The sequence below is a fragment of the Aricia agestis genome, chromosome 15 (assembly GCF_905147365.1).
Source record: "Aricia agestis chromosome 15, ilAriAges1.1, whole genome shotgun sequence".
Lineage (NCBI taxonomy): Eukaryota > Metazoa > Arthropoda > Insecta > Lepidoptera > Lycaenidae > Aricia > Aricia agestis.
In genome coordinates, this window is record NC_056420.1 from 14,833,287 (window position 1) to 14,845,218 (window position 11,932).

The 11,932-nt window shown below is 39.2% G+C and overlaps 1 protein-coding gene across 1 annotated transcript; it reads left to right on the top strand.

Moving 5' to 3' along the window:
* Positions 1-3,814: 3,814 nt before the first annotated feature.
* On the top strand, positions 3,815-9,165 carry LOC121734297 (putative nuclease HARBI1). The gene is made up of 5 exons (XM_042124823.1): positions 3,815-4,219; positions 4,353-4,549; positions 5,296-5,425; positions 7,638-7,779; positions 8,333-9,165. The coding sequence occupies exons 1-5, from the start codon at positions 3,911-3,913 to the stop codon at positions 8,941-8,943; spliced, it is 1,389 nt and encodes a 462-aa protein (XP_041980757.1). The 5' UTR covers positions 3,815-3,910; the 3' UTR covers positions 8,944-9,165.
* Positions 9,166-11,932: the final 2,767 nt, after the last annotated feature.

The window sequence follows — 11,932 nt, forward strand, 5'->3', positions numbered from 1 at the left end:
TCCTCCTCTTCCTCATAATCACTTCCTCAACAACCCTACTTCAAATCGGCATAAGAAATAGCTGTCATTTTGTACGGCATATGGGCTATGGCCTGTCCAGTGTATTATAGAGGTCAGTGATACGTACACACATTTTTCACACAGATGAAAACCAATTTTGGTTTCGTTTGACAGCTCGAGATTGTTGCTCTATTCCGCTAGGTATATTAACTTTATGCTCACTGCTTAAGAATAAAATTAAAGAACATAAACTATGTACATATTGCCATGTATTCCATAGTACTAGGGTTGCCATCCGTCCGGATTTGTCCTAGTTTGAAGGGCGTACGGCCGAGTTTTATGTAAGTGTCCGGTGGAAATCCGGACACTTTTGCTAAGAGAAATCCAACTTTTTAACCAGGCAGTAATTAACGAAAGATAAAAACTCGCTAAGCATACACATTACACACGGCTAGCACGGGCTTGAGTTACCTAGTCAGATTTTCACAAATTCTTGTTGGAAAAGTAAAAATTGGCAAGACGTTATCGTAAATACTGTTTAAGAGGTGTCCGGGGAAATAACCACATTTCACATTTTGTCGTGCCTGACCGGCGAAGGGACTTTGGGTGATGGCAACCCTACATAGTACTAGTGCAATACGAAGGTAGTTTATGTTCTTAATTTAAATTTCGACTGTATCCGTATCCTGTCTGCTCACCCTGTCCCGACTCCCGGATGCCCGGGGCAGATGCCGAAAACGATATTATCTTTTTTCGTTCCGATATTTTTTATTTTATTTCAATACTTGACAGTGGACACTGGCCGAATGTCGCAAAAAGCGATTATTTGCCGTAAATAAAAGAAGAAAAGGAGTTTTGCGCAGAATGTGAAAGAGTGATGTTGTGTTTTTAATTTTTATATTATTTCCTAAAATTGTGTTATCTGGGTTTTTAATGTGTAATATTGGTAGGATATTAACCATTAGATATTCGTTATCGTGCAAAAGTGTGGGAAAGTGATGTAAGTAATAACCAGAAATGTGCTCTTTTGTGTTCCCTCCAAAACTCCATCGAAAGTTTCAGTAAAGCGTCTACCACTTTACTGAATCGACCGACTTGACTTCTTGACTGTATTGACTTTATACTTAGACTTTGACTAGACTTTAGACCTGACTGACCTGACGGTAATATAGAAAAAATTGTAATAAAGAATATTGTTTTCCCGCCATAATAATAAACTCGACACTGGCTATGGTTATAGCCGAAGTGCCAACTGCCATTATAAGAAAAAAATAGAAGAAGAAGAAGAAATTAAATATTAAATTTGTATTTTGCATAGATCACAGAGTACTTTAATACCTAGAGACACAGAATATATATTAATAAACACACCGGCAAAATTAGAGGAACATAACAAAATTTTCAATTTTTTTTAAATTGTTCACTGATTTTTATATATTTATTTATTTATTTACTAATTAATTATTAAAAAGAAATTTTATATAAATTTAGGGCATAAAAACGTTAAAAATAGAAAAAAATCAGCAAAAATAAAAAAATTAAGAAAATCTTTGAAATTTCAGTAGTAAGTTTTTAAGATAAATTCTCCATTTTTATTAAAGAAATGCCATGTTAAAAGCGTGTAATGCCTTCTATGGATCTCAAGAGGGCCTGGATACGCCATTCCATGCTTGCATTTTAATTGTCAATCATTTCCTGTGGGATATTCTCCTACTCCTCCACTAGCGTTAACTCGAGCTCCTGGACACATTTTGGAGCTGGAGTTTTAACTCGTACCGTTCACCCATTGATGTGCCACACGTTTTCAATCGGATCCATATCCGTAGACCACGCTGGCCTCTCCACCTGGGCTACGCCAGCATCGTTTAGGTAATAATGCCCGATTTTCTTACTCTATGGACGCACATAAAATTGAAATTACTACCTAAAACTGTGTAAAAGGCACACCATGCAGTTCCAGGATGCCGGTGCTATAGCCCTGTACTGTCAAAGTACCATCATCTATAATCATCAGCTCCATGCGGGCTCCAAATCATATGCAACTCCAAACCATTACGAAGCCTGCATCATAGGCCACTGTTTCCGGTAAGTTTGATGGCCTGTAGCTTTCCTTATGATTTATCCACATTCTTTATCGCCTGTCAATACAATGTACACAGAATTTGCTCCCATCACTGTACAGCACAAGATTTCACTCGCTTGTCTAATTTTGATGTTCACGCGCAAATCTTAGCCTGGCTCTTCGGTGTCCTGTCTCAAGTTTTGGTGCCCTTGCTGGCACTTTTGAGTTTAATTTAACTTCTCTGAATCTTCTTCTTACTGTACAATCACTTACACGTTCATCTTGGACCTGTTCCGACAGGTTTCGTGTCTGCATAGCAGTTTGAGGTCGATTTCTTAAGTTTTGTTTCCTTACAAAATGGTCATCCTGAACCATTGTCGGGTGATATATCTGCCTTATTCTCGTCTCCGAACGTAAGATACAGTCTCTCTGAAGCGTTGAAAGTTACGATGAACCACGGAAGCCGACACACGTAAGGCCTGACTGACCGAACGGTAGGTGTGACCTTTCTCTATCGTGGTTACAACTCTAGTTGTCGCAGATGCTGGGAAATCACTAGTTTTGTATCTAAGCAATGTGTTCTTCCAAAAACCAAACAATCAAATGAGCTGAGCACACCTTGCACCCCGCTAAAACGCCATTCTTATCAGGAACACTTACAACGTCAATAATCGAAAAACACTTATTAGGGCATAATTGCTATAAAAACCTGTCAACTTGCCAGTTTTGTTCAATATTTTATTTCTTGAATGAGCTTAGAAGCTATAAAAAAGGCTTTCAGACAGCCCGACCCACTTGAGTTCAAGTTTTGGCCCTTTTTACCTATGTTCCGCTAATTTTGCCAGTGTGTGTATATTCTGTGTCTCTAGGTATGGGCGCCAATATACCAACTGCTTTCTCTGGATCGTATCCAACGAAGGGCCGCTCGAATTGTTGACTGCCATAGTGTTTCAAACAGCTTGGAGTTTGGACCCCTTGGAATTACGCCAAGATGTAGCTTCACTCTGCATCGGAATCATACCTCCTACAACTTTTCGCCATCGCCCCACGCGAAAAATATACTATCCTCATCACCTTGATGAGTGGCAGTCTTCCACCGTGCGTTTTTCGCCTAACTTTCTGCCGCGCACTGTAAAACTCTGGAACGAACTGTCACCAGCAGTATCTACGGACCTATACACCTGCAAACCTTCAAGAAAGAGCGTATTCCCTCTTAAAGCCCGAAATCGCACTTGTAGCTCTTCTGATTTTGCGAGTGTCCATGGGTGACGATAGTTGCTTTCCATCAGGTGACGCGTTTGCTCGTGCCCCCTTCTTAAAAAATATTGTTCTAAAGAAGGCAATGGAATGTTGTTTACGAGGATTGCGACACTGCAAAATCAAAAGTGTCAAATTAGCATGCATTGAACTTAGCCCGGGCGCGCACTAGCGGCCACACCACACTTTCCATGGCCACCGCAACCTGGCCGCTGGTGCGCGCCTGGGCTTAGAGATCAGTGATTGAACTCAAATGAATTCTACGAATAATAAAAATCGGCCAAGTGCAAGTTGGACTCGCCTACAAAAGGTTTATAGATACCACAATAGAGCAAAACCAAACCAGGGCCATTTTTTTTATAAAAATGCTCCTTGTTGTTAGTTCTTTTTCTTTATACAAGTTGATAGCCTTAGTTTAAAATGAAAAAAAAAAAGGTTTTTTTTTATCTGGCAACATTTTCTTTTAGTTTGACACATGACATTTTCTGTCAAAACTCAAATGTCAAGTTGTGACGCCCAAACCAAGCTGCACTTGTTTTATTTATAAATTTATCTAAAATATTAAATTAAACATTGAATTTGTATGTGAAAATGGCTGAAAAACCGCCTGAAGAAGGGTATATATCTGTAGTCGACGAGGAGCCAGAGTTTTTCGAACTTCTCAAATGGGATTCCGCGCAAACACAAAAAGAAGATACGACCCGCAGTTTGGAAAAGGCAAAAAGTCCTGAGAAAAGGCTGCCAAAACCCAAGGAGGACTTGGATCCGTTCGATTTGACAGATTCAATGTTTATGCAAACTTACCGACTTTCAAAAGATCTGGCGCGAAACCTTGTCGAGGAATTGACACCGGTAATGCCGGATTCTACGAAGCTTATCGACGGTACTATCGAAAGCAAGGTAAAAATTTGATTCACATAATATAATTTTTAAAATGGGTACCTTGTAAGTTATTACAGGTAATCATTGTGAAAACTAAAGCCAGGTGCAAAATTTTATTTTCTCCTATTACTTCTATAAAAATTATGTTCAGGTAATGGCAGCATTATCATTTTACGCCACCGGAAAGTATCTGAAGCCACTGGGCAAAAAGGCTGACCCTAGCATAACACAATACTTTGTTTCCACATCGGTAGCAAAAGTCACGGAGGCTCTGAATGATGTCAGTATTGTGAAGAAGTACATACACTTCCCACACTTGAAGAATGAAAGGGACATTATTAAAACTAGGTATGTAATACTGTGTGAAATGTTTACTCTGTTTCAATTCATTTTCATTTAAATGTTAACAACTATTGGCAGCTATATTGCTATTCATTATTATTAAATTTATGGTGAAACAAATACATGGCACATTAATTGGTTGTTTATTTTTTACATTCAGACTAAAATTAATTCAATTAATTCAATTCAAAGATAACAAGCAGATTAATTGTATTGTAACTCATTTTGAACACAATTGCAATAAATTATCTTGGTGATGCATTTCATAATTCCGTAATTTCTCCTCGATTATTTGTTTAAATTTTGATTCGCTCATATGTGCTCACATAATTTCTGTCACTTTAATAATACTTGTAACATATATTTACGAAAAATATCTTAATACAACCACAAAACACCGGTTAGTTGACGCCATACTGTAAACAAAACACACCTAGCGCGGCGGTGGTGAGCTCTGAACTAATTCAATCAAATGGCGGCTTTTGAATCTGCTGTAGTGTTGAATGTTTTGAGCGACTTAAATATTCAATTAAAAAGCTAGCTGTTTGATTGAATGGCTATTTAAAGCAGTTGGCTGCGACATATAGTATAGTCTATAAATATGGCTATATACATATAAAGAGAACACCATTAACCCATCGATCGTGGAATAACGAGACACAATAGCTTAACTATTGCTAGCGCGGCCAGATGCGGCCGCTTAGGGCTTCACGAATTAAGCATAAAAACAAGTGTTTGTTGGTTAATTTTAGGTTCTACATGAAGTATGGTGTACCCAACGTAGTGGGGTGTATAGACTGTATGCATGTGCCCATCGCCAAGCCTGACCAGGACCAGAAAAATCATTTCAACAAATCTTACCACTCCAAGAAAGTGCAGATTGTGAGTATGACAAATTCAGTACATAAGTACCCTCCAATCTAATTCAGCCGTGCTGTCATTGTCTGTTATGGCTCTCCAATTTAAAAGCAATGACAGCACCATGTATTAAATAAATTAAATAGGTAACATGCAAATATTTATGAAAATTTTGCTATTAAAATGTAAAAAAAATATAAAAGGGCCACTTCAAGGTTAATATTTTATTAATATTGTTTTTTTTACAAAAATTATTAATTAAAAGTAATTTGAAACAGAATTGATTTCAAAACACCAATCAGCATTCAGTGACGTCACACGTGCTATTCCCGCATTCCATTTAGCGTTAAAAATGATCAAAATGATACCATTTTGAGCAATGATATTCTATGTTACTAATTTTAGAAACTCATTGATTTTGAGTGTTTTTTACTTGACATGACAACTTTTTGAGAGGTACAGGTCAGTTAACAAAAGCTGGCACTATCAACACATTTACACATTGCGCTTGTGTAGTGTCTGTGAATAAACGCGCGGCGTGACGTCGTACAGCATAACGCATCATGAAAAGTCTTCCCGTCTCTCTCTCGCGCGCGGTCTATCTTTTCTTTTGCTACTGTTTATAAATACAGCGTGATGTTACAAGTCAGTCACGACTCACGTGTGACCGGCGCGCGGCCAGTCTTCGGGACTCTAATCTACCTACAAAATAATTTATTTTTAAACATACTGTATAGTGAAATTGCATAAGTGTGAGTACTGTGAACGTGCCAGCTTTAGTTAACTGACCTATATGATCAGGTGGGGCCATTGTCAGTATAATTTACAGTAGTGACATTTTAAGAGCTTCCGAGACGATCAAACGGTTTGATTCAAACCTTACGTGTTTGTGATGCAACCATTTGATGCCGGTTTGAATGGTTTGTCAAACGACACTGCGCAGTTTCATTCAATACGCGCTGTCGCCTGTCGACTACACGTCTTGTGATGCAGAAGATGCTTTAGAGTCTAGACTCTAGATTCTAGAACGGGGATCGCGATTTCCTTATCTTATGTTTATAACGTTAATGTCCTGCGTCAGAAGAGAAAAAGAAAAAGAAAACGACTTTGGTCCAAATTATCATAGATACGGCCTATCGACTAAGATAATATCGTTTTACCCACGAACATCTATGCAGAAAGTGCTAGAAACTACAGCTTCTTCTTTTTCTTTTTCATAATTCAGCACTAAACTAAGCGGATTTGATCAAACGCGTCGGAACACGATCAAACGCCGTGTCAAACACAACGAAAATATGAAATTTCATCAAACAAGCTTCAAACACGTAAATGTTTGACAAACCGGTCAAACTAGCTTTGTAAACGATCAAATCGGTTTGAGTCAAACCAAAATTTACGTGTTTGAGTCAAACCGTTTGATCGTCTTCGGGCCCTATACAGACTATAGATCCGTTTTCATAATCACATTAGGCTCTAGTTGTAATGTGAATTCTCTTCATTTATATTTATATTGTAATTATGTTTATTTACTCTGTGTACTTATATTTAAAGGCTAAGAAACAATATTTTGCTTTAATTTTGCTTGTTGTGGGTTTTTTCTGTTTCATTATTATATCTTGTATTTGCATGGTCGCATGAAGTCATCACTCATAACTAAACGTAAACTGATTGCCCATGCACTGGGCACGGCAGTTTACGTTTAGTTATAACTGTTCACATCTTTCGCCTTAACTCTGACGCTGGCAACTCCTAAATGGGGAGGCTTACGCCAAAAGAAGAAGAAGAAGTAGATCCGTTATGGTGCCAACATTTAAATTGACAATTATTTTAAACCGCATTTTTTGCAGTAAATTCCAGTGTTTTAATTTTTTTAATATACTTGTGGTCTATTCTACATGGAGTACTTTAAAATAAAAATAAAAATATCGCATTTTCCCTATTCTATTTCAGAGTAATTTACAGTTCATACTAATATTATAAATGCGACAGGGTGTCAGTGTCACCTGTTCACGCCTAAACCGCTAAAGTGATTTTGCTGGGTAGAAGATATTATGTAGTTTGAGTCCCAGGAAATGACACAGGATACTTTTTACCGCGGGAAAATGTACGGTTCCCCCGCACGAAACGAATTTCGGCGCAACGGAGTTAGAGCTAGTCGGCGCGTTGTGCCTGCTTAGAGTTTAGACATAATATAGTCTAGGATCCAAAACAATAATGTCAAAACCTCTTTTTACAGATCTGTGATAGTGACTCAAACATAATAAGTGTGAACGCGAATCCCGGCGGCTCACACTCCCACGACGCCATCCTCAACACTCACGCCGTCAAGATTGATCTGGAGAGCCTTAACAATGCTCGAGACCTGTGCTGGCTCATTGGTAAGAAGAATTACTAAATATTTCTTTACTCTGTTTCTATTGAAAGTCATTTCAATCTAAAGCTGTCTACCCACCAAAGCCCGGCGGCACGAACCCGACGGCTTCTGAATGTGCAATTCGCAACGGGCGTAGGCCGCCGCCGCTGGTTTGTTGCCCCGGCCTTGTCCGGCGCCGGCGGGCCCGGCGGCTTTAGAATTAGAATTTATTTAGAAAAGACACTTAAAAATAACATATACAATAATTTGATGTTCTAGTACTTAAACTAGGCCTAGCCTGTTTCTTAAGTACTAGTTACTTCCAGTGTAACAAACTACTAATATGTATAATATGTATTAATAATAACTATCGCTACCACTATTTAACTTTGGTGTGTAGACAGCTTAAGTGTTGAGAAATATTGAAAATTGACAAAATTAATGTGTGATATTTTGACACAATGAACTGGACTGGTTCAAATATGCTAAGCACTACAAAAGTATATAAAATATTATATAATATTTTATATTTTTCTCGTGTTAACCTTACCTAACTTATTTAATTCTGTTTGTTTCAGGGGGTCCACATTACTCTCAGAAGCCATACATAATGACTCCAGTTCCAAAAATAACGAAAAAATCTCCAATGTCGCCAGAAAAGTATTACACCACCATGGTGTCGCAGGCGCACGACGTGGTGTTGAACACGATCAAACAGCTGAAGTCGCGGTGGAAATGTCTGCAGGCCACCTGCAATAAGCAGTTTGACCCGTCGACCGTCGCTCAGATGAGTGTAGCCTGCTGCATCCTTCACAACATATGCAACAAGAACGGCATTCCCGAAGTCCCAATGACTCCCACCGAGGAGAGGCTCGAAGCTATGAAGCAGAAGGTGGCGAACGCGCCGATATCCAAGAAGCAGGTCGAAGATCCGAGCGGTGTCCGATCGAGGGCGCAGCTGATCGACCGACTATGGAACGAGCGGAGGGTCGCTCCAGAGAACACCCAGAAGAAGAGAGCTAGGAAGGATAAGGTGGTGGAGCCTACTCCCGTCGTCAACCACCAGCACATGCATCAGATGCAGCCGCAGCACCTGCACGAGGACCCCAAGAGGCCCCGGATACTCATGAACACTCCGTACACCCTCGGCATGAGCATGCCCGGGTGGGGACACTACCCGCAGCACTAGCAGTATTAGGTTTAGTATTAAGGAGTATGCTTAGTATACAAAACATTGTGTGAGGGTCTCACACGAAGAATGCTATTCAATTTAACTATAACACTTATTTGGTACACAAGAAGGTTTAATCTCAACAGGCTTTTTGGGTAATAAATGAGGTTCAATTTTGAATCGCCATTAAAATGCAGCGCCGCATCGCGTGGACTCGGTCTGGTCTTCAGATCTGAGTATTGATTCTGTTGTCGCATCTGAGTATTGATTCTGTTGTCGCATCTGAGTATGAAGTATGTTGTCGCATCTCGCTCTTGCACAATTCAAGTGCGTTAGGGCCAGGCCACAACACTGCGTTGCGGCGTCGTATCGCAAAAACAACATCGCACATAAATGCGATGCGTTGTTACAACGCAGTGTTGTGGCCTGGCTCTTACGCCACCAAAAAGTCAGTTTGCGTGAAAGTGAGATGGAAGATTTACGCATTGCTGTTCGATATTTGAAACAGTAGATCTGGAGCAGCTTGTTGGCTGCTCGTGGCGTCGGTATATAAAACAATCTAAGATATGTGAATATATCAAAATATGTGGATCGAATTTCTGACTGTAAAGAATCTCAATCGAATTTTGTGTATAAACATTCGATATACTTTTTTGTGTAAGCGTAAGACAGGAATAAAATGTAAATAATAATATTATTAAACAGTTTATTGTAATTTAAAATAATAAATATACATTTTTATGTGACATAGAACTTTATTTAGTTACAAATTACTTATAAATCTTTTCGATAGTCTTATGAGTGAATGTCTAAATAGTATATGAATAATCTTATCCTAAATATCTAGCAACGTGACAACAGAAATATAGTCAAACCATATGATGAATAATTGAACGTCCAATATAATATATTTAGCTTCAAATGCTGTTAGGATGCCACCTTTTGGAATAATATTTTATTTACAGTACTCCTAAATTAATCGATTCAATGCGGCGCACCTTTTTGAAGACTTTCAGTCGTGGCGGCATACAATTTTCCCGTGACACGTGAGCCGTGTCATACGCCATAGGAGTAGATGACACGGCTACCGTGTCATCCGCCACGTACAAAAAGCTTTATGTTTTTTTTTGGTTTTTACGCTTGTATTAACTTAATTTAATTAATTGAACCCAAACTATTGTTGTTGACAGAAGGCTACGTTGTTTTAAGTTGATTTCGAGTAGTTTTACTAAGTGTAAACCTGAAAATGGCAGGTAAGCGATTTTTTTATTCAGATATTGCAAACCTTTTGTAGGTTTCAAAGTTAGAAAAATGAGTACATACCTATATTAAATAGATCTGGGTTTCCAAAGTAAATTATACGTTCGTAGATAAGTTCGTAGTTAATATTTTTTATCCGACTTCCAAAAAGAGGAGGTTATACGTTTGGCTGTGGATATTTTTTTATGTGTGTTCAACGATTACTCCGCTGTTTGTGAACGGATTTTCAAAATTTTTCTTTTGTTGTATAGGGTATTTGTTCCATTGATCCGGTTCCGAGTTGGTACCATGTTCACAAAAGTGGTGATCTGATGATGGGAACCATGAAGACTCCCAATATTACTTCTTTATTTTCTTAAAAGTTTACTATTAAAAAGCCCGGCCGCACATTATCCGAATTTATTATCAGAAAAAGTCGGACGCTCATACATTTTGACGTTAGAATTTTGGTAGTGTGCGGGGTCCACAACAAAATGTATGAACAGAGTACGTTCCGGCGGGGGTCTGAATTTTAGTGATCAGAAATTTTGGATAATGTACGGTGGGCTAACAAAGGAGACAGCACCTACTTTTTTCAATTCACAGAACATTCAGAGAGGAAGCCTATAAGCTTGTTTTACGTAGAAAATTTAGATGGTTTTGTTCGGAGCAGAACCTTCTAAAGTGTAATTTGAGGGAGATACAATCGCTTTTTCAAATGACACGGCTCCCGTGTCATACGCCACACGTTAAAAACGCGCGTTTGATACGTGGGAGAGCCATGCTTCGGCACGAATGGGCCGGCTCGACCGGAAAAATACCACGTTCTCACAGAAAACCGGCGTGAAACAGCGCTTGCGCTGTGTTTCGCCGAGTGAGTGAGTTTACCGGAGGCCCAATCCCCTACCCTATTCCCTTCCCTACCCTCCCTTATTCCCTTCCCTTCCCATCCCTACCCTCCCCTATTACCCTATTCCCTCTTAAAAGGCCGGCAACGCACCTGCAGCTCTTCTGAAGCTGCGAGTGTCCATGGGCGACGGAAGTTGCTTTCCATCAGGTGACCCGTTTGCCCCCTTATTTCATAAAAAAAAAAGTATGACATGGCTCCCGTGGTAAAAAGAGACGTGTTTTACATGACAGCAGAACCAATTTTTTTCAATCGTGTGACGTCCAGTCGGCACTTATCGTTACACACAGACGTAAATCAATTTTAGTTTCGTTTGACAGCTTGAGATTGTTGCTCTATTCCGCTAGGTATATTAACTTTATGCTTCCGACGCTCGGAAAAAACGATCGTTGCCGAACAATGACAAAAAATTTATATGCGCATTATCCACTGACCTCCATTAAACAAGTACGCTGGACTTATGAAATGACAGCTATTTTTTGTGCCTATTTGAAGCGGAATCAGAAGAATTCAAATCAATCGGGGAAGAGAACTAAATCGAACGTAAAAATTACGTTTGAAAGCGCCAATATGGCGCTGATAGCAGTAGTGAGGGTACTTAGAACCAATATATTAGTGGTGACAACTGTGGTTACGTCAAATTTAGTTATCTTCCCCTGCATTGGGGGCGCTGATTCCGCTTCAAATAGGCACAAAAAGTAGTTGGGTATCATAAGTCCAGCGCACTTGTATAATGCTAAGTACTCACATACGGTTTGCTTGATTGAGCAATAACGTCAGGCAAAACCCGCGGCTCGGACTTTCGTCAAACATTCAGCATTGCTCGATAGTTTTACTCTGAATCGATACATTCAATTCCAT